The following is a 26,385-nucleotide window of genomic DNA, read 5'->3' as shown; positions in this document are numbered from 1 at the left end:
AGATATGCAATTCACCCCAATAAAGGTTTACAACGACACACATTGACAGACAAGTGTAGACTGGGGGTGAAATCTGCAGGTTCTGACAGATTCTGGAGAATTGGTAGTGGAAATTTTGAGCAGTTCAGAGAACCAGGAAATACCACCTCTGGCTGGACCCAGAGTGGGAATGGAGATTTTGCAATGTCCTTCCCCTGCTACACCCACCAGCCACACCACACCCACCAAATCATGCCCCTAGAACAGTTAGTAAAAAAATTTGGATTTCACCACTGGTGTAAACCCTCCTTAATTCTAGCATCAGAAAGCAGCAAGTCTCTGTTGGTCATTATCAAATCTGGATATTCTATATGATCTCCTATTAAGACTAACCATCTTATTCATATTAGTATTTATTTTTATTCCACCTTAACTATTTTTATAAATAATTTAAGCTGGCAAACATACTTAATATTCCTTGCTCCTATTTTCCCCATAACACTATCTGTCAGGGTTCCAAGTAATAATCCCATTGTAAACAAAACTCCAAGGCCGGTAGAGTCCTCAAAGAATAGTTTTATTGGATATATCATATTGGCGAATTCTGGTGAAAATTGACTCTGGAGGTTCCCGCGGTTTTCACCTAATTAAAATTAAAAGTTTTCCCCCACCCCAAACAGTCAGTCACATGGTCTAATCAGGTGGCTGTCTTGTTGCCTGGTAATATCACTCCTCCTCTCTCTGACCAGGTGTGAGAATGTCCTTGGTTCCCAGGAGAAAGTATTTTGTTTTGGCTACAAAACCCCTATCTGTATTCCTCCCTCCCTATCCCTCAGCTCCAGTGTGGCAACATTGAAGCGTCCGTCAGGTCAGTTTCAGGTTGACATTATCCCTGTGTGGTGGGATGGGTTGGGTTGAGAGAGAGTGAGTGGCCCAGCAGTAACAGTACAGAATCTTCTAGTCTGACTTCCTGAGTAGGTGGAAGAAAAGCAGCTATTCCACTGTACAATGCCTTATCTGTACTACAGGAAAATAACTTTTCTATTAAATCTAATTTATCTTTTTTAAAAACAGGATTGCTTGGGTGGGTGGATCCAGAGAAGAGAACAGAATTCTGTAAAACCTCAGTGATTTGCTAGATGGAAGCTTCCTTTATATGCAGGTTATTTTGGGGTGGACACCTGTAAAATGTTTTTTCTTCTTGTAATTGTTTCTCAGAGTGGCGTCCAGGATCTACTGCACAGATACTCTCAGACTTGGATTTAACGTCACAAAGGGAAGGGAGGTGGAAGCGCATCAATACCCTGATGCACTATAATGTAAGGAAGCATTTTGGAAACGTTACACCTCCTTGCTGTTTTTTAGTAATCAACAGCTTTCCATTTAAAGTGATCTGTCTCAAAAAAATGTTCCCTTTCCTTCCTACCGTATCCAATACCTATTTTCTTTCAACAAAGCCTAGTTTTAGAATCTGAAATTATATTGCTATGCCGCAAGTGGGCAATTATTGAATGCAGCTCTTTGGAAACTGGCAAATTCTGTATTAGGGATAAAAAAATGTTATCTTTGTTTAAAGCCAGCACAGAAATTGTTATCAGTTAAGCCCTTCCAGTAAGGCTTAAACTTAAGGAATGCAGCGTATCTTCACTAATCTCCGTGAATGTCAGTTTTCTAATCTCAAAAGAATTTTGAGGACCTGAATATGAGATTGATTGGAAAAAAATACCTTTCAGTAACGGCCAAGAACTCTGGGCAGAATTGTCCATGATACTTCCTTCCCAAATAACTTCAAACACAGGCCTAGTTTTATTCACTAATGAACATTTAGGTGAAGAGGCCACTAAAATGGAAGACTAGGTGATTTTTTTTTGGTCTCTTTCAGTGGCATACATATAGTACATCCAAAAAAATAATTGAATGCCCTGTAAAAAAAAAAATGGGCCAGAAAGGTGAATTTATTCTTATACCGCATACAATGCTTAGATCGGAAGTAGAAACTGCATGGGAATTTTTGCTCTTCTCACCAATTTATTGCTTGTATGTTCTTGAAGGTAAGAGATGGTGCTACCCTCATCTTGTCAAAAATGGGGATTTCTCAGCAGCCAGAAGATCACCAACAAGACATGCCAGAGGAACGTAAGTATAGCATGGTAGTCAGGGGTGAAATCTAAAAATTTTCCCTACTGGTTCTGTGGGGGTGGCTTAATTGGAGGGCGTGGCTTGGTGGTCAGATGACTGGGTGGGCGTGGCCAATAAAAATAAATAATAAAAATAATAAAGTATAAAAAACAATAAGTGGTACCAAAAACCAACTTTCACACTTTACACACACACAACACAACACAACACAACTGACTCACACACAATGTAAAAGCAGCTGCACTTCACACAGCCACAAAAAGCTCAAAAACCAACTTTCACACTTTACACACTCACAACACAACTGACACACACACACACAAGCACACACAAAATGCCACACACAGCTTTCTGAGATTTTGTGTGTTTGTGTAGTTAGAGTGAAACACTACAGAAACACACTAAATCTCAGAAAACTGCACAAATATTTTATTTTATTTTATTATTTTATTTTATTTTATTTTATTTTATTGTGGACTTCAATTCCCAGAGTTCCTCAGCCAGCAAAGCCAGCCAGCATTAGTTGATCACTGAGAAAATAGATTAGCTAAGCAATTGATTCTGTCTGGGCCGAAAGTGAAACTGCTTTCGGGCTGGGAAAAAAGCCATGCGTTCATCAGTAATCAGGTAAGTGCCTTAGAAGCTCTACTCTTACTTGTAAAAAACATGTTTTCTACAAGTAAGAGTACAAGTAAGGTTATGCTGATGAGGAACTCAGGTGAGATCGCCAGAGGAGACTGTAAAAAAAATTTTTTTTTAAGTTTAAAGGCTCTGCCAATCTCAGCTGAGGGGCGGGATCCTCAAAGGCTTTTTTTTACTTTTAAAGGCATGTTTCGGCTGAAGAAAAACCGGCTTTTAAAAGTAAAAATAACCCTTTGCTGATGGTGCAGCTCAGCAGAGGTGGGGGGCAGGGCGGGGCCAGTGTTGTGTCTTGCCCGCTCTCACCGCAGCCGGGGCCTTCTTATCTGCTTCCGAATGCTGAGGAATGTCCTAGTATGCCTCCCGGCCCCAGCCCTGGCAACATGCCCAGACAAGCTGAGGAGGAGGAAGCACCTCCCGGCCCCAGCCCTGGCTCCATGCCCAGACAGGCTGAGGAGGAGGAAGCACCTCCCGGCCCCAGCCCTGGCTCCATGCCCAGGCAAACGGAGCAACTAGACCCCTCCCCCTCCCCCACAGCATGTGAGCCTGAGGGAGGCCAATTATCAACAGCTGCCGACTGGAGTGACCCTCGCTTCAGAAGAATTGATAGGCGGCGGCGTCAGAAGGAAGGGAGGGGCAGGCCTGGATAAGTGCTGAGTCATGGAGCCACACCCCATGGCCTATATAAAGGATCTGCTTTCTGGCATTCTCTGAGTCAGGCAAAGTCGAACATATCTTGCTGAAGTCACTTTCTGGTCTCCTGCCTGCCTTGAGGACTTTGCTAGGACTTTGGCAGAGCTGCAGAGGCACGCTTGATTCGGATTTCCCTGACCCGGCCGTCAGCGGAGGAGTGGGACACGACAGCCAGGGATTTTTGCTACCCGTCCTCCGAACCAGCAGCCGCCATCGCTGCCGGATCACACGAGCCAGTCCGAACTGGGAGCATTTCACCCCTGATTGTAGTCTTTAAGTCAGGTTCTGTTTTGTGATAGAAAACAGGCTGGGTACTGTGAGCTTGCATGTACTGTATGATCATAGCATCTAGCTTGGAATATAGGAATGTGCTGCTAAACAATCTCGCTAGTGGTAAAGGTAGAGCCTTCTACTGCTTTTAAATCACTTAGGAAATGCCACACAAAGAAATTCTGGAAAGCTAACATTTAATAATATGTAGCTAGGTCAGTTTATTTGAAAAGCTATAAACATTAGAGAACTAGGCAAATCTTCAATTTTCACTGACAATGATTTGTGGTGGTCTTCACTGGCTAATCAAATACAGTGTTTTCCATTGAAAAAGAGATGGCTTGAAATACCCTTGCCCGTTTTACAAAAAAATAGTGGCTTAACAAGGATTGTTTTGGGTTGACTTCTTGAGCTTTGATTCTCCTTTTAAAAATCAATTTGGATAAAACTAGACACTCTTCAAAGTTGGTTTTTATTAAATAATAGATAAAATAGGATTACAGCTCACTAAAAGGTATTTTTGTAAATTGTTTAGCAGTGATGTTTTAACAGAGGTAAATGCAGTAGCTAATTATAGATCCTCCTAGGGGATAAATGCAATAACATTTCACATTTCTAAATTAAATGACTGCAGTTGTACAAACGGGGCACTGCATTCGTTTCAATGGGATTTTGAAAGTAGGAAAATTGCTTTGACTATTCCTTTATTTGTATCCCTGTTCAATATTTGATATATTTTTTTGCTAGTTTCTCACAAATGTTGCATTTATAGAAAATCATTATAGTTTTTCTTTGTTCCAATAATAACAAACATATTAATTCAACTTCTTTCTCTTTATCCCAGAAGGTTTGGTTACCTCTGTAAGGCATCTTGGTTATAATGACAATGTTCAATTTAATTTCATAAGTTTGTAATTGAGATAAGATATGAATCAGGCACTTTCCAATGTACAGTCTTGGTATTTATATAATATGGTTTCTCCTATACATTCCAGTATCATACTGTAAGTGGCACACAATCCAATCGTACATGGAAATAAGAATTTAGTCATGCTGACCTCCATCTATTAGTAATCTGGCTATTAGTAATTTATGGAGTTTTCTCCTATTGTAGAATGTTAAAACTGGTATGAGGAACACAAGTTCTTTGTCTTCTTTTAGATAAATAAAATTAGAAAAAAGATCAGTGTGGTTTTTCAAAGACTCTCCATCCTAGATAGAGATTCCAGTCTTTATCTGCAAAATTCCAGACATTACTACTTACAGCAAAGTTTTCTGTCTCTTGACTGCCATCTAGTGGTTGTCATGATCTTTGCAGCTGGTAAACCTTGATTTGTCTTTTGGATTAGCAGCCACCATGATTACAAAAAAATGTTCTCTGTGGTATTTTCAGACTTCATTTTTAAATACTTGAATCATCCAAATACCATTGGTTTATAAAAATGATTCTGAAAATAATGATGACATCATCAAAGTGACAGTCTATTTGTTTATTTTATAGGTTATGTTCATAGCAGTAGCACTTAGAGTTACATATTTCCCCATAGCTCTTTACAGCATGCTCTGGGCATGTATATATAAACATTATTTGCATATTGTCCCCAACAATCTGGGTTTTCATTTTACTGATCTTGAAAGGATGGAGGGCTAAGTCAACCTTGAGCTTACCAGGATTGAACTCTAGACTGTGGACAGAGTTTGCCTGCCACAGGCACTTTAACCATTGCACCACCAGGCTCCTGAATTACAAAAACATGTAGAAGCCCCAAAAAATTTTAAAGCAGGATTTAAGTAGCATTTACAATAGACATTATACCATTACATTGTTCAGCGGAGTTAGACTTTGCATTTCTTTATATTACTGGTCTTTTGAAATCAATAATTCTGCAAAATGACAGATATTCATTACTTTTTGGCCTGGAAATTATCTGTCTTACCCAAAGAAAGAACAATGAACCGTAGTGGCCTTTTCCCTGATTGCTAAAAGTCACGATGCTGCTGGAAACTGAATAAAAACAATACAATTCAGAATTGTTAGAAATGTCATTATGTACATATTGTTTATGCTTTGACCTTTCTGACATACATGCATTGTGAGCATACTATGACTGTAATTAATTGGCTGCCATATTATATATTTATTCAGCTTCATAGATCAAAAGTTTTATATTTAATGTGCAGACTTGTAATTGCTTGAAGTTCAGTTGTGTGCCCATTTTGCTGTGAACTGTACAGTATAATTAAACAGATGGACTACATTTATACTCTTCAAGAGATCTGTCATGGAAAGTAGGCTTGTTTTAAGGTCTTCTGTTCCCACACCATGTAAGAATGCTTTACAATTTTTGTTTAGGAGGGAAAAAAATCAAATTGAGATGAACTTATAAATAGGTCAGTAAACGGAATTACACACTCTTTCATGGTTTTTAAAATCACAGGGTCCTATCACAAAATGGTGTCTGATTTTTCCTCTATACAGCCTATTCTCTGATTTAAGAATCTCATTATCAACAAAAGGAGATGTGTTGAAATACATGTTTTGAAAATGAACAGATTATGGTGTCTTCAGACACGAAGTCTATGAGGCATTTCTAAAACATCAGGGCATTCAGGACTGTAAGAAATCAAGCATTTTGTAACGTGGATTCAGCCAGGGATTTTATCACTCCTGTCACTGCCTAAGAATATTCCCAAGCCTAAAAATAAATATAGGAAAATAAATAGGAAATGTATGTTCATCTGTGTGTCTGCAGGTAGTCATTGAATTACAACCGTTTGTTTAGCAACTGTTCAAAGTTATCACACTGAAAAAAGTAACTTAAAACCAGTATTCGGACTTATGATCGTCATGTGATCTGAATTCAGGCACTTGGCAACTGGCATATATTTAAAACAGTTGCAGCATCCCAAAAGTCATGTGAACACTATTTGCAACCTTCCCAGCCAGTTTCCAATTTGGAAACAGGGGAAGCTGGATAGATTTAACAACTGCATGATTCCATTTTACTGTTGTAATTTGCTTATCAACATGACAAATAAGGACTTAAAATTGGGCACAATTCCATTAACAACCACTTGTTTACCAATGGACATTCTGGTCCCAAATGTGGTCATGAATAGACGACTTACTGTATAAGTTACTATTAAATTTTGTGGAGATATGATAAGCTTTGAATTGTTGGGATCTGCTTGAAATTTCTTAGGATCTATGAGCAAAAACAGGTGAAACCATATCACAAAATAGACATAGCTGGCTTTAACAGCAGACTTTAGGAAATACTGGCTTATTTTACTGTTTTTGTGTTTTTCCTTCTTCAAACTAATACTATCAACCATGGTCAAAAACAGCTGTGAGGGATGGAGAAAGGAGGGATATTGAATTCCCTCCCATTTTACTTTAAAGTTACCTCAACTTTTTTGTTTGAAAATCTGGAACTTATTAGCAAGAATAATATGAGCTTAGATTTTCCTTTCATTTATGAAATACAAATGATATTTATTACGGGCCATTAAATATGCCATTTAGATGCAGTGCAGTGGACATTATTTTAGGCATGGCGATCCATTGCTCAATCCCAGGATTTCATTTCATCTGTTGATTGCTTTGAAATGTTATGCTTTATTCAGGACATGCTTTATTGGAAGAAGAAAATAAGATCTGGCATCTAGTTCGACCAGTAGATGAAGTTGATGAAGGTAAATCAAAAAGAGGGAGTATGAAGGAGAAGGAAAGGACCAAAGCTATCACTGAAATCTACCTGACGAGGCTACTTTCTGTGAAGGTAAAATTGACTGCCAAGAGTCAAGTTTCACTATGTTTAAATAGATAGTGAGTTTAGATGTAGAATTTTCCTTTAGGATTAAGATTTAGATTGAAAGACATTGGCTGAATTCAGGTACAATGATACAATGATACAATGATAGAGTAGCTGTCAGGTTCCAGTAAAGCGTGAGGAAAACATCAAAGAACACAGTCATGGGTTGTAGTGGTTTATCTCCCTCACGAACACCCAGCACAAACTGACGTTCATCAACTGAAGTACAAAGTCAGGACTAACTGCCCAGTTCCCACCCCACCATTTAAATCTTTCTCCAGCCCTGCCCAGCCCCCCGTGTGCATGCCCCACCCCTCACGATTCCACAAGCTGGGTCACACTAAAGCAGGCAGGGAAGCTAGCAGAGTCCAAACACCAGTCACTCCCAGCGCACAGGCATCAGCCTGCATCTCTCAGCTGTGTGGCTGTTTCACTGCTGTTCGGTGGCAATTTCATCAGCGGCAACAGGTCAGCTGGGTCTGGCTCATCCTTGCCCATCCAACCGTCAGTCTGGTGTGGGTTCAGTGGATGTAGCATGCGGTGGGTATTGCGCTCACCGGGAAAGGCAGTCCCAGCTTCTCTGTTCCCCACCGGAATGGCAGCCCCGGGCCACTTGGCACACCAGGGCTGACAGTAGCTGCATTGAAATTAATAGATTCAGTTAAGCCTCATTGATGTTAAAGAAACTCAGGTTTTTTCATATTTGCTTCTGAACCTATTCTTTGAAAATTCCACAAATAATATACTCTGTGTCTTTAGAAAACAAAGAATCCCAAGAGGTAACAAACACCAGTGTTTTTGTTTTCTTAAAAGAACATGTTATTGACTGGTGTGCATAATAAGAGTTGAAGTAGGCTACCAACTGATTTATTGTGACCAGAGTTTTATATCTGTTGTTACTATATTTTCATTTAACATTTTTTTAAAAAGGAAAAAAATAATTTAAAAAGATAGATAAAAGAGGAGTGAAAATACAGAAACATTTTAAAAGACCATGAATAAAGAGGAAATTTACAAACATCATATAATTAGATTGGAACTTCCAATGTTTCATTAACTATTATTAAGTAATTGAATATATGACTTTTAAAACTACAGATTGTTTTAAAATTGAAGCAATCTATAAATATCAACATTTATCAACAGCAGTAGTCAGCACTAGTCAGCACAGTGTAAATTATACAATAAGATTAAAAATTAAATTCTGTCCAACCTTCTGAAAATCTATTCTGCTTGTATAGAACCATTAAAGGTAGAATATTAAAACTTTATCTTAATAAAAATCCTAATTTTAGATGTGATACAAGCCAATATATACTGACTTTGCAATGACTGTAAAACATTTACATTTTCCTTTCCCCTTTTTCTATTTCTGTAATGGCCATGTCTGAAGTACTGCTGGGATCTAAAGTCAAGCTCATGAACCTCTCAGGGATCTCCTCTTAATACAAACCATACTTAGCCATTGCAATATTTTTCCTCTAGTAATTTGAAAGGCTAATGTTATGTAGTTTTAAACAGGTTTTTCAACATAGCATTTTGGGGTCTGAATGTAACTGTAGGCATTTATCCTGTATATTACCAAATTTCCTACTTCTCCTGTTCTTTTTTTTTTTTTAAAGGGACTCTGCAAAAGTGAACACTAATCTTCAGTATTATGATTATTTCCATGAATGAACCTTAGCATCAAATGGACCCCATAACCTTAACAATTAAAAATGAAATGGGGGAACTACAGTTTAAAAGAATTCCCATTTCATCCCAAAAAGGAGAAATAGAAAGGAGGGCAATAGGATGATGTGATAAGGAACATCTTGATATCAATTGGCATCATAGCTTATCGCCAGCCATTGTTTGGGGTTATAGTCATTTACAGTAGCTGCCACAGCTGCAATTCTTAACATTTACACCAGCCCAAAAAAGGATCTGAATAACAATTTAATACTATTGCTTCAGTTCTGAGAACATCCGATTAAAAAAGAGAAATGTATTTATTTGTTTACTAGATGCACATATCTCTATGTTTTGGGGCCCTCCGTAATAAAAATTAAAAATACCATAAAAAATGTGGTATCGCAATGAATAAGCAAATAAAAAGCAACCAAAAACAGAAAACACTAGCTCATTTGTTTCCCCAGCCATTCTCACAAAAAAGTTCCATTTTAATCTATTTCTAGAATGCTGTTCCTTATCTATTTCAAAGAAACCAAGCTCAATTTAAACTTTAATTTTAAAAAGAGCCATAATACTGGGGCTTTTTAAAATTAGATATGTAGACTTATCCTCTCTATGTATTTATTTAGGCTGTGTTGATAAATTCTAAATACTTGAGTTATCTATAATTAGGTATTGATAAATTTGGAAAATGGCAAAGTAGACTCCATTGTCCTTGGTGCTAAATATATTTGCAGGCTCTGCATGAATAGCACCAATTTCTGCAAAAGATTCTGGATGTACATCATAGATTTCTAGATCACGTGGTAGCCTAGAGCAGTTCCCCTCGGCAGAGATTCATGCTGAATATGCAGAGGACTGTCCTAGGAATATATCATATGACTGATCTGTAGGAACACCCTGCAGGATTGTTCATATAAATGGAAAGTTTCATGCCTAAATAGGGTTTAAATCAGTTTAAAGTCCAGGAACAATTCCTCATGAGGTCCTCTTCTGTAAACATTAATATATCTATAGCAACTTGGTGTGCAATTTCATTTAAAATATATTGAAGTTCATTTGTGAGCTGTTTATTGATATATAAAATCTGCTTAACCGTATCTGCAAAAAACGTGACATGCAGAGCAGACAGTTCAAATTTCATCAAGCCAAACTGATTTTCTATGAAAATCCTTGGTTTGTTAGCAAGATGTCCAATCATATTGCACAAGTGTTCTTGTTGTATTTATGCATCCCAATTAAATATGGATTATTTTCCAAAGGTAATCCTTCCTTCCTTCCTTCCTATCAACGTTTATTACAGTCACAGACCAGCAATACAAATAAAACATTTAAAATAATAATAACAGTCAAATAAAAATAAAAGGCAGACAAAATAATATATTATCATTTGGGGTGGATTATCAGTGGGCAGTTAAAGTCTGCCTAATTTTGCATACAATATAACAAAATTTGACTACATTCAAAGAAACTAGTTTGTTCTGATCTGATAACAGCAGTTGTACAAAAAACTGATCAATATTTCCTGGTTATTTTATTAGGTGAATTATTATAAATTGAGTCTGTGAGTCGATATAGAAAATGCAGTATAGCAGGACATGAATTGTAGTTTCAATAGCTCCTTGTCTGTGGGTACAATCTCATCTCATATGGAGTTTTTTTTTGTATTGGTCTCCAAACCTGCTGCAGGAAGTGCATTTCAGCATGCTAATGTTAATGCCCTTCAGATTTTGGGGACAGTTATACGATATAAGTATCTCACTGCTTTAAAAGGAGGAGTTTGATGCTCAAAAAAAAAATTATTGGGAAGAGCAAACTTACTCTAATGTATTTCCAGATCTTTGATGCATTGAGTACATTCATTCATTTATTTCCTTCCTTCCTTCCTTCCTTCCTTCCTTCCTTCCTTCCTTCTTTCCTTCCTTCCTCTTTCTTTCTCTCTTTCCTTTCTTACTTTCTCTTTCCTTCCTTCCCTTCTTCTTTCCTTTCTTCTTCATTTCTTTTTTCTTTCTCTTTCTCTTTCTTTCATTCCTTCCCTCTCTTCCTTTTATCCATCCATCCACACACTGTTATCAGAAATACTGAACTTTATTATAATAAAGTTACTAAATCATTAAAAAATCAAGTGCTCCCCAAAGCTCCTTATTGTTGTTGTAATATATCCAGAAAGCTCAGTTGTAAGTGTATTACTCTCCCACCAATTCCTCCTATTGGTTGCCCATTTATTTCAGACTGCAGTCGTCTGTTCTCCTGAGCCACAATGCTGAAATTGCCACCTCTTTATAAACAGAACTGAGAATTATTCTTTCTGAAGTCCCTGGAACATTTGTTATGACTGTTCATTTTTATGTTCATAAGAGCATTTACAATCCATTTATAGTTGAAAAATGCAGCACTTGGAGCCATTGTGAGTCGGTGGCCATTTGGGATAAAGTCTTGTACAGATGACTATAAGTCAATTTCAGGAGCATTCTTATAAATTGAAAGGATCTGCTGGAAAATGTTACATTTAACACCATAACCAGAATTTTTTTAAATGTTTGTATGTGTGCTTTTCCCCCTTTAGGGTACACTTCAACAATTTGTAGATAACTTTTTCCATAGTGTACTTGATTCACATCATGTTGTTCCACCAGCTGTGAAATATTTCTTTGACTTTCTTGATGAGCAAGCAGAGAAGCATGACATCAAAGATGAGGACACCATCCACATCTGGAAAACAAACAGGTAGCTGGGGAGAAAAATAGTACATAATTAACTATCAATAATTTTGTTTCTTTTCTTCCTTTTTATTTGTTATTACTATAGGAGTGGGACTGATTGGGGTAGATTGTAGGGGTGACACTGAAATATAATTTTATCATATTTTATTTATTTATTTATCCATATATTATATTGTATTTTATTCCAATTCCATTTTAAATTGCTTTTTATCAGATTTTAGTAATAATTTGTTTTTGGAACTCTGCACTTTGATGTGACCTATGGGCTAATCAATCAAGTAAACTAACTAACTAACTATAGGTAAAACGGGGAGTAAGTAAACTTTCTCTTAAGCTTCCAGAGAAGGATTCAACAGTTTTTCAGATATTGATTTCAAATCTTTATTGTCAGTGCACAACATATGTACAATGGGATTGGTTGAGCTCCCTCAGTGCAGCCTCCCAACACAATCCAACTCACAGTGAAGACAGAAAATCCCTATCCCAATAAATCATATTAACAAAACACCCGGTCCTATTGCACCAGTGTGAACATGTTACACGTTGCGCCAGCCCTGCAACTCCATCGTATTACGTAGTTATGACGTTATTTCGCATTCAGGAGTCTGACAGCCACGGATAAAAACTGTGCTTCAGCCTGTTTGTGTGGCTGGCTATACTTCTATATCTCCTTCCCGATGGTAGGAGGGTAAAGAAGTGGTGACCAGGGTGAGAGTCGTCCCTAAGGATTTTCCTCACTTTTCTAAGGCAGCGAGCCCTAGCAATCTCATCCAGCAGTATCAGGGGACAGTCCACGGTGTTTTGTGCTATGCTCACCACCCTCTATAATTTTCTATCCGCGGCTGTCAAACCAGCATGCCATACGGTAATGCAATAAGTGAGGACGTTTTCTATTGTGGACCGGTAAAAGGAAGTCATCAGTTGTTGTTCCACCCTGTTTTTACGCAAGACCCTAAGGAAATGGAGTCTCTGTTGGGCCATATGGAGTCTCTGTTGGGCTGGCGGCCCCCAGGGGAAGGGCCTTCTCTGTTGGAGCTCCTACGCTTTGGAATGAACTTCCCCCGGCTTACGTCAAGTGCCTGATCTTCGGACTTTTCGCCGTGAGCTGAAAACGCACCTATTTATTCAAGCGGGACTGGATTAAAATTTTATTGGGGTTATTTATATTTTAAGATTTTAAATTGTTTTAAATTTTCGGCCACATGATAATATGTTTTCTTTTAATTTCTTTTAATCTGTATATAGTGTATTTTTACTTGGCTGTACACCGCCCTGAGTCCTTCGGGAGAAGGGCGGTATAAAAATCGAAATAAATAAATAAAAATAAATAAATAAATATGCATTTTTGGGCCTATACGCATGTTGGGCCGATATGCATTTTTTATTTAATTTGTAAAGCTGTCCAATTCAGAATGAGTCTGAAACAAAGAACACTGAAAGCAGATAAAAACAATTACATTTTTTTTTACTTTAAAAATGTAAATGATTGTAATTTCATGGGATCTTACACGAGAGAATGTTTTCTTTTCCTCTCTAACTGTGAACTAGTGAGCCTCTTCCCTGAGAAAGGAAATCCTTGTTTCTGCCCTTTTACACAACTGCCTTCTAAATCACTGGAAGCTTTCAAGAAGAGACTGGATTGCCATCTGACAGAAATGGTGTGGGGTCTGCTTGGGCAGAGGGGTTGGACTAGATGACCTACAAGGTCCCTTCTAACTCTGTTAATCTGTATCCTTATCAGCTCAGGAATCAACCATTGCATGACCCCTTTCTAAAGTTAGGGAAATTGCCATATACTTAAAGTATAGTAATAAAGTATAGTAATAAAAAGTATATGCATGTACATATGGTCACAGTTTGTTTCAACAGTAACAGAGTTGGAAGGGACCTTGGAGTCATCTAGTCCAACCCCCTGCTCGTGCAGGAGACCTGTACTAGGGATTCGAACCGCTGAACTTTCTGATCAACAAACTCAGTGTCTTAGCCACCAAGTCAGGCAAACATAAACATAAAACAGTTTCAAACATAATGCATTTTACTTACTATTTATTAAATTTGTATCCCACATTTCTTTGTTCAAGATAGCAAACACAGGGTTCTCCCTTACTTTTATCCCCAAAGCAGGAGGTCTTGAGTTAGGTTGAGCTCTGAAAGTACAATTTCAGAGCCCAATCTATTCTAGGAGTATAATTCAGTAATTGTCCTGGGCTGAAGATGGCTTGATTCTAAGTCTTTCCAAGCTAGTTCAGTGTTTTAACCACTACATCACACTGGCTGTTCTGGATATTCATATTGCTCAACCACAAACTTTGAAAATTCAGGCCAAGAACCTCAAAATCCAGTGTAATTTATTTTATTAAATTGTAAAGCTGCCCAATTCACCATGACTCTGAGTGGCATAGAGTATTAAAAGCAGATAAAAAAAACAATTACTAAAAAAATGAAGCGATACAAAGATTTGGTAAATGAAGGAGAAATCAATACGAATATGTTCAACAAACTGTTGAAGGGAAATGGTGGAAACATTAAACAGGAGACTGGATATTTCCCTAATGTAAGCAGCCTTTTGTTACAAAGGAGTATACAATTCACCAGGTAGTTAATGTCCCTCCTTCTTGTGATATCTGTGAAATTTACAAATACTAGGTGATGGACTGCACAGTAAGACCCAACACTGCAGTGGGATCATAGCAAAAGCTTTGTCTATAGAGTTTTCCAGCTGTTCACTGAATTCACTAGCACAATTTTACAGAAGAGAAGGGCTACTCACTTCTGTTGCTATTGCTTGTTAGACCTGAAAAGTCTAGATATGACACAGAATATGTGGCAGCCCAGATTCATTCTTGTTTCACTTCTGACTACCAATTTAAAAGCTCAATTTGAAAACCTTTAACTTAATTCTTTGTGCAGATGGACTTTCCTTTGAAATAATACCTGTCAACAATATGAGCACAAAGCTTTTGCAGTTTGACTGAGTAGTCAGATCCTTACAACTGCATACAAATCTTTATTACGGAGCAATGGAGATTTTGCTAATAAGCCAGCATTTCTTTGGATCATGGAGCATTGGAGCTAGATTATTTAAATTCTTTTTAGTATAAAAGCACATTGTGGAAGCTTGTTAATATATCATATTAAGGTAGACATCCTCTGGGTTACTTAGAATAAGTAAGCTCTTTGGTGCACTCTGCTGTATTTCTTTCCCTTATGCTCCTCCTTAAATAAAGCAAGAAGACTCTATCTGAGACCTGCTTAGTGTTGGATGAAACCACACTCTGCTTTGTTGCTCTCCAAAAAACCCAAATCAGCATCAACAAGTCCATGAATAGAACCTTGAGTATAACAGCAAGCCAATCAACTTTTGATTATTTCATTATTTATGTTGCCAAAAGGCGCAAAGCAGAAATAATAAGAATGTATTGACATACATGTTTGATCCTTTTCATCCAAATGTCAGGAATTACTGTTTATGATGATATTTTTTCCTGAATGCCATCACTCTGCTTAACAACTAATTCCCACAACACTGTCAAATAATTTACTAAGACTGTATTACTATTATTCTTCTCTTCCTTACTAGTATCTATCTCTTCCTGCTTATTACTATAACCATGTGCTTGTATCTTTCAACTTATATTGTTTTTACTTGCTTCCTAGCATGATTTGATAGCTTATTAGTAACCTTGACTATCACTAAGTGTTGTATCTTTTTATACTTGATGAATGTATTTTATTCTCCTTATGTACATTGAGAGCATATACACCAAGGACAAATTCCTTGTGTGTCCAGTCACACTTGGCCAATAAAGAATTCTATTCTATTCTATATGCAAAGAAACCTATTATGTACCTACCTACTAATAATAACACTTTTGCTTGTTAGTATTGCCTTTTCATTCACTCCTGAATCAGTTATTGAGCTATTTCTTGTTTTCCTTCCAGCTTGCCCCTTAGGTTCTGGGTGAACATTTTGAAAAATCCCCATTTCATTTTCGATGTTCACGTTCATGAAGTAGTAGATGCTTCCTTATCAGTCATCGCACAAACTTTCATGGATGCTTGCACAAGAACAGAGCACAAACTAAGCAGGGTAAGGCTTTATCTTCAGTTTTATGTCTCTGATACACACAGCAATCTGCAACCACTTCCCTCAATCCTATTCCACTAAAATCCAACTATAAAGGAGTAACTTTAAAGGCGTTAAAACTGAATACATCTCGAAGACACCAGGTTAGGAAGACAAAGTCTTTAATTCATTAAAGACATTAATTCATTTTTTCCATCACCTGTAAGGGATATTTATGCTGTTTCACAGTCAAAGATATTTATTTCCTGCAGCTTCTATAATGCATCTAATAATAGAATATTTTTAGTTACTTAAAAGTAATGATGTCACCATTACTGAGTAACAGCTACTTGCCCCTTCTGCCACAAAAACCACCAGAGGTTTCTCTCTACCTGTTTCTCTAGCATCTTTTAGTAAATCCACCCAAAATGGATGGCTTTATTAAATTTTTCTCCACTTCGTTTCCTTTTGGTATTACTGATATCATGAAAAGAATAAGCTGAGTCCAATCAAAACTACTTGTACCCAGGGTTGAAAAAGTCTAGTAGATGTTGTGAGAGCGGGTACCTAGAAAGAGGTGGTAGTGGAAAAGGTAGAGGGCAGAAAAAGAACCACAAGTTGCTGTTACATTTGAATAAACACATGAGCAGGAGATAGCAATAAAGAAAATGTATTCTGAGGCTTCAGAATACTGATGCTCAAGGAGTGTTAATCTGCTCTTCAGAAATTGGATTCTCTATAGATGTTTTCATGGGCTGCTAACTTCACCTGCTGAAGAAGAATTGCTTTCCCAACAGCAGCAATGGATTTGGGGGAGGGGGGTTGTCTCTCTCTTTCATGCTTGTTTTGAAAGATAAATAACTTTTAAACGCCATGACTTTTCTTCTTGCTGTTGATATAACATATCAATATTCTGCTTTCCAAATGGTGTGCAGCAGCATCCATAAAGGAAGGAGAAAGTACAATATGATGGCCTCAGCTTCATAGTCAACAAGAGGGGTAAAGCTTCAGTCATCGAGCAGATTTTGACATACACACATCTTGTTACCCATGATGCTGTGACATACACCTTATTGAAGGCAATGGATTTTCTACCTCAAATTTCTGCAATGCTAGGAAAAAAACAAATATATGAGTTTCAAAAAAATCAGATTTCATTGCTTTCTGTTTCTCAGGATTCTCCAAGTAACAAGTTACTCTATGCAAAAGAGATCTCTACATATAAGAAAATGGTGGAAGAGTAAGTAGAGAGAACTACAAATTATTATTTTATATTCTCAGGGACAAAAGGTTTGTTTCTCGCATTGTATCTCTGCTTAGGGGCAAGTTGGGTTCAAATATATCCTGAATAAAAATTATCAAGATAAAAATAATTTTACTAGAATATTTATCATAATAAAAGTGACCTGGAAATTAGGCAAAAGAATGATAAACGCAAATAATATAGTAGTAATATATTCATTTTCAAAATAGACAGCAATTTAGCAATGCCAAATGAAACTGAATTAATGTGTAGAATGATTTTATATTCAACATTTGAATATATTCATGGCTTTTAAAAACATCATGATTTTTGCCTTTTGTATTGTATTCTAGTATTTCACTGTGATGGCATTTCCTTTTTGATTCAGGCATGTATGTCTGTTTGTGCATAGTATGGATTTAGGAAATAAGATGCTTACTTTAATTCCCCATCCAAGAAATACTTTCAAAAGTGAAGAAGTATGACAGCGTATCTGTCAGGAAGCAAAACTTCCTGTGGCGTGAATTTTTATAAGGTATCATCTACTCTGAGATAAAGCTTTTTCTTGGTAGGCTACAAAAGACTGTTTTCCTTTACTCTAAAGAAGTCACTGAGAGGGAGAGCAATAAAAGCAACAGAAAACATTTGTGAATCAATGAGAAATTTGGGCTTGTGGGTGCTTTAGATAGCTGCACAGATTGCTCTACCGTACCTGTTGGTTTCTTGCCCCTCGAAATGGGTATAGCAAATGCTCAAATGAGCCGCATCCTTATTACAGTATCTCTACTAATGAATCCATTTGGGAACTGCAATGAAGCATCCTGCTAAACAGCTGATTAGGAAAGTCATGCTGGACCATACTGGTAGTCTTCAATTTATTACCATTTGTCCAGTGACCATTCAGTTAATGACAGTGCTCATGCCCAAAGTTAACATATGCAAGGCAGCATATGTTGGCTGCAGCAGGCCTTCTTCCTGAGGCCACGTACACTGTTCTCCAAATCATGTGCGCCATTCCTTTCCCAAATCGCGTGCCTCATTTTTATACTCTAGAAATGTTCTGCTCTTCTCCAGGACTCATAAGAACGAGAACACTATTTGGAAATCATCAGGAACCCTGTTGTCATGGTGCTCTGCAAGACTTCATTCTCCAAATTGCATGTACCATTCATTCTCAAATTATGCACCTTGTGTTTCTTCAAAAACCTTCTGATTTTCCCCAATTCTCGGAAGAGCGGGTGTTCCATTTGGCGAATGAAGACTTCCAAAGCATTGTGAGAACAGGATTCCTACCAGTCTCCAAACAGCACATTTGTTTTTGTGAAACTGGGGAAGACCATAAGGTTTCTAAAGAATCACTAGAATGGGACATGCAATTTGGAGAAGGAATGGCACAAGTGATTTGGAGATTGTCATAAAAGCTTCAGGAAGAAGACTTGGCAGGACTAGCAGCTGCCTTGGAAACAGTAGGGCCAGTCTGAGTGCACCTTAGCAGCAGTAGGAAAAAGTGAAGGTCAGCTGGGCACAGTAGAGCCTGTGAAACATAGGGTGATAGGGCAGCTGTGGCTTTGCAACACCTACCCTACGTGATCATATCCTTTCCCCCATCACCCCCAAGGCACCCCCACATTTTTTAATCTGAGACTCACTCTGTTTAACAATCTGTGATTTTAGATTAATGATAGCAACCAGGATTGTGGTTTCTTAAGTAATATGGTCCTGTGACATCTCGCGTTATAACCACATAACTTAGTGATGGAAATTCTGATCCAAATTGTGGTGTAAGTCAAGCAACCATCCACTGAAATGCTTATGTTCAAACCAAGGGGCAAGGAAAAATGGATGTATTAGAAGCTCTAATGACTTGAAAGCTCTATAGAAAGTCACTTAACTCTATGTCTTATCAAGCATCCTATTGGGATCTATACTTATATATACTTACATAGAGAGCTTATACGTCTCAAGTGTTCTCCTCCAATGGTTAAAATGGGAGAAAGGCTCGCATGGAATTTGGCCGTAACACCACCAGATAGATAGCTTATTAGCCATAAGCAGACCTTTAACCAACCCATAGGTGACAGAATTCAACAGCAAAAAAGAGAAAAGTATTTATTCATGAATTTTTTTCTAAAGTTGAAAATGATGATAAAAATGGATGTCTTCCAACGTACTTAAATTTTCAACCAAAAATATCCCAAATGTGATTTTCTAGAGTTTAAACCAGTGATGGCGAACCTTTTTGGCACCGGGTGCCCATACCAGAATGTGAGTGCGCAGGCATTTGTGTGTGCGCGCGCCAGAGCCCCAGAAACCTGAAGACCAGCTGGTTGGCATGCACATATGCACCGGCCAGCTGTTCTTCGGGTTTCCGGCGCTCTGGCATGCATGAAGACCAATTTCATTTCTGCATGTGTGCACTAGAAACCAGAAGAGCAGCTGGTGACGGCGCATGTGCCCACGGAGAGGGCTCTACATGCCACCTCTGGCACACATGCCATAGGTTTGCCATCATGGATTTAGATAATTAAGAATAAGTATAGAGACATTATTCCCCTAAAATAGACTAAAAGTTGGTTCTATCTCTTCTCATGACCATAGCAGATAGTTTCTTGTAGACTGCCCCTATAATATTGCTAATCCCTGGCCTATGGTAATGTTTTTATTCTGCATCATAAGAAATTATTGCTATTTTGATTCATTTTAGCTGTCAATAATTGCTCTAAAAACTTGCAAAATCCAGCACAGAGAAAATCTTAGGTCCTGACTGTTAGGAAATTGCTATTTGTCTAACTAGTTGGTCAGGCAATATATAAACCAACTATGTATGTTTGCAGTAAGAAAGGTATTATATTGCTTTAAGACTGTGTTGCCTCATCATGCATCCTGATTGGCTGAGCTCTGTAGCCAATGTACTTAAGGAAAGCTGAATTATGGTTTGTGTGGACACTACACCATTGTTACCTGCTGGTATGCTGCAATTATATGTTTGAGCTCAATGCATGATTATTGCTTGATCATGACTATTTATTGATTCTTTAATATTTACTGACTGTTGTGTATTGAACTGTGTGCTTGAATGAAACTAAAGAAGATCTGGTTTGTTGCGCAAGACTATGATTGGTAAGAAGACTTGATATTTGAAATATCCCTGGACTGACTTTATATGTGTATGACCTGGATTGTTTTTATACTATGATTTTGCTTTTTCCCTAAAAGTAAAATATTATCAAAACTCATAGCACTGACATTAATCTATAAGGAGGATATCAGATATTTTTAAATAAATACATCCAAGATAAAAATCAGCAACCATCCTTTAAAAATTCTAGTTCGATATATAGCAATATCTATTAAGAAAATGTCATAAATTCAGTACAGAGTGTTAAAGTATTTTTAAAGGTTGGTTATTTCAACAAAAACATTTTTTTCTAGTTATTATAGAGGTATTCGCCAGATGGTACAAGTGAGTGATCAAGATATGAATACACATTTAGCAGAGATTTCTCGAGTAAGTACAAAATTGGAAACAACCCCTTTTAAATGTACCTGATAAAAGTAGAACTGCTGGGTTATTTGTCTTGTCTTGAATTATTTGTACCATGTCTTCTATTTTATATCAGTCTTCTGGAGTTTTTCCCACTTTTCCCCCCCAAGGTTTTGGCATTCCTAATAGTTTAGTTCAGTGGTTGACCATACTTGAGGTCAATGGGGGAAAAATCTTTAGTAGTTTCAAACCAGTTAATTTTCATAGTTCCCTGAGTCAGATTAACCAGATCAGACTGAATGATTGATTGATCCATCTCTATTTTATATGCCATTCAATCCAACGAGCTCAAAGAAGCTTTAAATAAGACATAAATAATTGGGGGGGGTGGGAAGTCAGCAGTATTCTGACCAACAACCACAACATCCAATCCATAACAACTGGTTTATCAACAGTGTGTTCTCAAGGCTCCCAGGAAAGGACGCAACCAAAACTTTCTTGCAGCGTCTTTTGTCAGATCTGGTCTATCCCAAAGCATCTTAAATTGCCCCTAGAATCAAACTCATCACTAGAAATCGCTTTCTAATAAGATGGTATCTGGGAAAATCTATTAGTTCCCATCATTATGTAAGTTGTTGCATTCTTGTTGTGGTCCATCAGCAGCCTACGGTGCTGGTGGCGGAATCGGACAGTGATAAGGCGGAGGCGAGGCCAGAGCCATCAAGAAATGGGGTATGGACTCCAGAGCCTCCAGGGCCTGAGAGTAGTGAGAGTGAGGTGTGGACTCCAGAGCCTGGAGAGACCAAGAGTAGCGAGGAGGAGGAGGATCTGGGAGAGCCTGTCCCTAATGCCCGAATGAGAAGAGCTGCCAAGAGGCAGGAGCAGCTCAAGCAGAGAGGTCACCTTGGGGGTAGGGCCAAGAGATAATTGGCCCCTCCCATAAGGTTTAAAAGGAGACCGGCATCGGTGTCTCAGTTTGCCGGAAAACAACGTTGGGGCTGCGCTCGTCCCCCTTCTCTGCTCTGGATGTTTCTCAGAGAAGACCTTGGCAGCTCTCCATTCTCTGCTTGAGACGCTTATCTGCAAAGGATTTTGGCAATTATCTAAATTGGAGCAGGTTGGAGAAGCCTTTGCTTTGTTTTGAGTTTCACGACGCTGGGAATGGGTCAATTCCCAGCTGCTTGAATAAAGTTTATTTTCCTTAAGGACTGCATTTGTTGCTACCTGCTCGAGTCTGGGTCACAACAATTCTGAACCAATGAAACCTCTGAGTGGTCTTCAAGGGTAGCCCATGTAGAGTGCATTAAATTAGTCAGCATGCATCACTGTGAGTAGGACATCCTAAAAAAGGCTATAACTGCTTTGACCAGATGAAATTGGCCAATGCTTTTCCTAGCTACCTTTTCTTCAAGTACCAGCTATTCATCTAAAATGATCCCTAAGTTACAAATTACCCCTAAATTACAGAACAGAATCAGAGAGATCCAAAACTGGGTTATCTCTGGTACCAGAAGGCTTCTGAATTCATAATTAATCTGTTGTGCTGAGATTAAGCCTGAACCTATTCATCCTTACCCTACCTTACCCAATAGCGTCATATGGATGTTAAGTACAAGAGTATTGGCTACTGTTTCTTTCCCACGGGAAATAGTACCTCAAAGGCAGTCCAGTAACATACCTTGTCTGATGCTATCAAAAGCCCCTAAAAGGTCTAGCAAGACCAGGGGAGCTGTATCGGTTTGTCTGCCTATATCTATCTAAGAGCAATCAATGTAATGTTCATACCAGCCACAGCATTGATCCAAAAGGATCCAAACAATACATTTCCTCCTAGGCTCTTTGTAGTTATAGACCTACTATCTTCTCCACAACCTTCTTTAAAATGAGGAGACTGGAGTTAGAACACTAATTATCCAATATCCAGAATGGATGTAATTTTGCTGGCAAATACATCTGCAGCGTTGGTTTCTGCTTGAGGTATTATTTATTCTACAGTAATTCCTAAGATGGGAACAACAGTGTAGTGGCTGTAACAAATCAGCAAACAAGCTTGATGTGATATTTCTGATAAAAATAACAATCTTCACTTCATTATCAACCTGGACACCTATTAAAATTGTGGATAGGAAGAGGAACAATATTATATCTGGTGCATCTATATAGGTTTCATTAAAGTTCTTGTGCAGCCAGCTCTATGTTTGACACAGTGTTTTTCTTGTTTAATTTAATAGGCCCACACAGACTCATTAAACACCCTTGTGGCTTTACACCAGCTCTACCAATATACTAACAAGTACTATGATGAGGTAAGCTTCTACCACTGAGTTTGTTTTATTATTATTCTGTAGAAAGTCATGAGATGGGTAAGATCTAAGAAGCTGAGTTGCCTCCAGGCTGATAATTTCCTGGTTTACCAGATGCTTGGCTTTGACCAAGAGACTGTAATTCAGATATGAGAAGAAATATTTAAAGCATGTTCAGAAGAATTCCATCTCTAAATATAGGTGTGTTCCATATGGGATTTTATATCCAAATATAACAGATTTCTTGGCTATATTAAACAAGAACAGTGAAGAGTTGCTTATTAACAAAATGTCCAGGAGTCCTCAAATGTCACAAACATGGCTTACTGCCCTTGAAGTAGATAGAGAGTACATTTTGCGATCCATTTGATAGTAGTTTCTTCTCTTACATTTTGAAAATCCCCCTGCTTACAATGAGGAAAATAGCTCTACAGATTCATTTTAGCAAGGAAGGTTCTTTCTGATTAATAGATAACACTCTTTAAAACCCCTGGAGTATATTTCTCAAGAAATACCTATAGGATCATATTGTAATATCTTGACTTGAATGTTCTCCTTTTTATTTTCTTTCAGATTATAAATGCACTAGAAGAAGACCCAGCTGCACAAAAAATGCAGCTTGCTATTCGATTACAACAAATAGCAGCTGCTTTAGAGCATAAAGTGACTGACCTTTGATTTGAAAGCTGCAATAAAAAAGGCTGATCTGAAGATGTGTAAATTCATTCTCCCTAATAAGAAAATAGTGTTCTATTTTTTAATGTGTAATTACAGTTTTAAATGAAAAAACAAAAGGCTTCTTTTTTATATAGAACCACTGTAATGTAAAGAGTTTTTACTGTAAATTATGCTTCTAATTAAAATCTTGTGTGGTGTATAAATGAATTTCCAGAGGGACATGAGGGAAGTCCATAGGGGGAAGGGAGGGTGGGGGGCAGTTATACTCATTTAATCAAATAGTACAATTTTTGAAACATCAGCGTTTTTTAGAAGTCATTATGCTAGTAAAATCACTACCTATAATTTCTTTATATTTTAAGCAATATTTGTACTAGAAAAAACAATAGCATATTGGAAAGATAAATGCAATATCCCCTTTTAATTTCAATAACTGGAAATAGCTTTTTTCCCCCTCTTTTTTTTTGAAAAACCTGTCATCTATCTTCTGCTTCTGAGGAGGATATAAACAATTTATTTGCGATGACTTTCCTTTTAGGAGTTTGCAGTGGATTGGGGTACTATATTTCTTTTACATTCATGTGAATGTTAAATGCTAAAACACGTGGTTGTAACTACTGCCCCCAAACCCACTTTTTCACAGTCTAAGGGAGATGATGCTGTAGGTTTATTGTGAGGGTTTGGGTTTTTTTAATCTTGGAAGGTGTCTTGGAAGTCTCTAAGAACATAACTTTCAATCTTGTGTGCCAGCTTTAGCATACAACATAAATACTCGAACTTTGGATGGTGTTTGTATTCCTCAGTAGGAAATGGGATGAAGTCCCAAGGTACTTCTAAAGAGCCAAAGTTGATCCAGTGTACCATTGGCCCAAAATGGAACCAGAAAGATAGAAAACCCTTTTCTCTGACACTTTGAGTAAAGTGATTGTTACGCATGTCAATCTACTGTTACATTTGGAATCTGCAATACCCACCATGGGCAGTTACCCTTGGGGCATAGTTTTAGCTGCATCAAGGATAATGCAATGTACATGGCTGCTTTTCTGAGTTAGCAAGTGTCTAAGATTCAGAAATACCTGGTTCTGAATCTGGATTAGGCTCTTCTTATTTGCAGACCATTTCTTAAAATCCCTGATGAAAAAACAAATTCTATTTGTTCAAAAGATTGTCAAATCAAACTGGCTTTTCCTTTTGTTCTTTTTTAATTGTTAATTATTATATATGCTAATGTGCCTTACTTGTACTAATTATGTGGATCTGAATGGTTTTGTAAAGAGAATCATATCAAAAATATTTATGTGTGGTTTGATGACTTTTGTGAGAAAATTTGACCAGCAGAATGCCTGTAATTAGCTTTTTGCCAATAATGTGCAGTTTGACCTGATTCAAATATGTGTATCTTTGTTGAAATGGTTCATAGGATTTTTAAATCGAATTTTCACATTATCCTGGGAAGATTGCTATTAGATTGTTTTAAAACACAAGTAGAAACAAAGAATACCCTGTTGTCTGAAATATAAAATACTAATTGTAAAGAAATTCCATGCCTTGTCAAGGATAAACACTATCTGAGCCTTGGAAAACTGCAGTGAATAGAATTATTACCTTTGCAGTTGAAATTAAAGTACCTTATTGAGTATGTAATGTGTGTGGACAGTATTAGCTTATAGGCAAGTTTATAAAATTTGATATGTAATCTTAAAATGTCGTGTCACACATGTATACACACATAAGCAATCTCGGTTACATTTATTTTTCACAATAAGATGGATTATTTTGGTAATTCAATAGCATTTTCCAGGTAGTGCTGTTCTTTGGTACTTTAAACCTGCTTTGCTCTTAACATGATAACAATTTTATTTGCTACCTCTCTCTGTATTGAAGTTGATCTCAGCTTTTGTCCTGACGTCAGTTTTAAAATGTATTTTATTAATCTTTTGATTTCTGTAGAGTGAATTACAGACAGTATTGGCTGGTGACAATGTCATTGCCTACTGTAGGGGAATTGCAGAAGCAAAAGAGGGAAACAGCATACTGCTTTTCTTGTTTTCCTTTTGTTTTCTTACATTGTATGCACACCTTAGCATATGGAACTATGAATTGTTTGGATGAGTTTACCTACGAATTCTGGATCAAACGAATTCTGGATCAAACTAAGCTTCTTTTACTCGCCTTCTGACTGATCAACAAACATGCTTACCTGCTTTGTTTTGTCTTTGTTTGTAAATCCTGTTAATTGTAAATCAAATACAAGGGGTTTTTGTTTTCCACAAAGTGTTTTCCTTGAATTTTTAAAGTTTCTTTTTAATTCTTTTTAAAAAATAGATCTTTGAGTTGGCTTTTTATTAAGATTCCTCTGTAACTGTGATTGTGTATTAGGTGACAAGTTAATGCCTCAGAAAAAAATACCTCTAGTTATTAAGTTGTGGAAGAGCTATAGTAGTAGCAAGAGTCTTCAAAAATACAAGGTCCTCAGATCCTTGAATATTTGGTTTAAGCAGCTGAGCTGCTCCCCAAACTACTTCTTCATATGATGGTGACAACAGTGATATTCAATATGCTGACTCATTTAATGTGTATTTTCTCTAAATCAGCAAAGGCTTTTTCAGATAAATTACAGATAAAGATGTGTGTTAGATTTTGACTCAATATTTTCTGCTTGTGTCTTACAACATTTAG

General features: G+C 37.4%; 1 protein-coding gene across 5 annotated transcripts in view; it reads left to right on the top strand.

Annotated features, from left to right (window-relative positions):
- The window catches only part of PLXNB2 (plexin B2), a 271,494-nt gene extending 245,514 nt beyond the window's left edge, over window positions 1-25,980 (top strand). For all 5 annotated transcript variants that reach the window (XM_058191597.1, XM_058191601.1, XM_058191598.1 and 2 more), the window contains 9 exons: window positions 1,198-1,298; window positions 2,031-2,115; window positions 7,348-7,502; window positions 11,776-11,936; window positions 15,875-16,022; window positions 17,174-17,238; window positions 20,674-20,749; window positions 22,957-23,031; window positions 23,602-25,980. In XM_058191597.1, the coding sequence (XP_058047580.1) occupies window positions 1,198-1,298; window positions 2,031-2,115; window positions 7,348-7,502; window positions 11,776-11,936; window positions 15,875-16,022; window positions 17,174-17,238; window positions 20,674-20,749; window positions 22,957-23,031; window positions 23,602-23,706 (971 nt within the window). In that variant the 3' untranslated portion in view covers window positions 23,707-25,980. The remainder of the gene's footprint in view (window positions 1-1,197; window positions 1,299-2,030; window positions 2,116-7,347; window positions 7,503-11,775; window positions 11,937-15,874; window positions 16,023-17,173; window positions 17,239-20,673; window positions 20,750-22,956; window positions 23,032-23,601) is intronic.
- Window positions 25,981-26,385: the final 405 nt, after the last annotated feature.

Source organism: Ahaetulla prasina, chromosome 7 (genome assembly GCF_028640845.1).
Source record: "Ahaetulla prasina isolate Xishuangbanna chromosome 7, ASM2864084v1, whole genome shotgun sequence".
Taxonomy (NCBI): Eukaryota; Metazoa; Chordata; class Lepidosauria; order Squamata; family Colubridae; genus Ahaetulla; species Ahaetulla prasina.
This window is presented reverse-complemented; position numbering and strand designations above follow the sequence as displayed.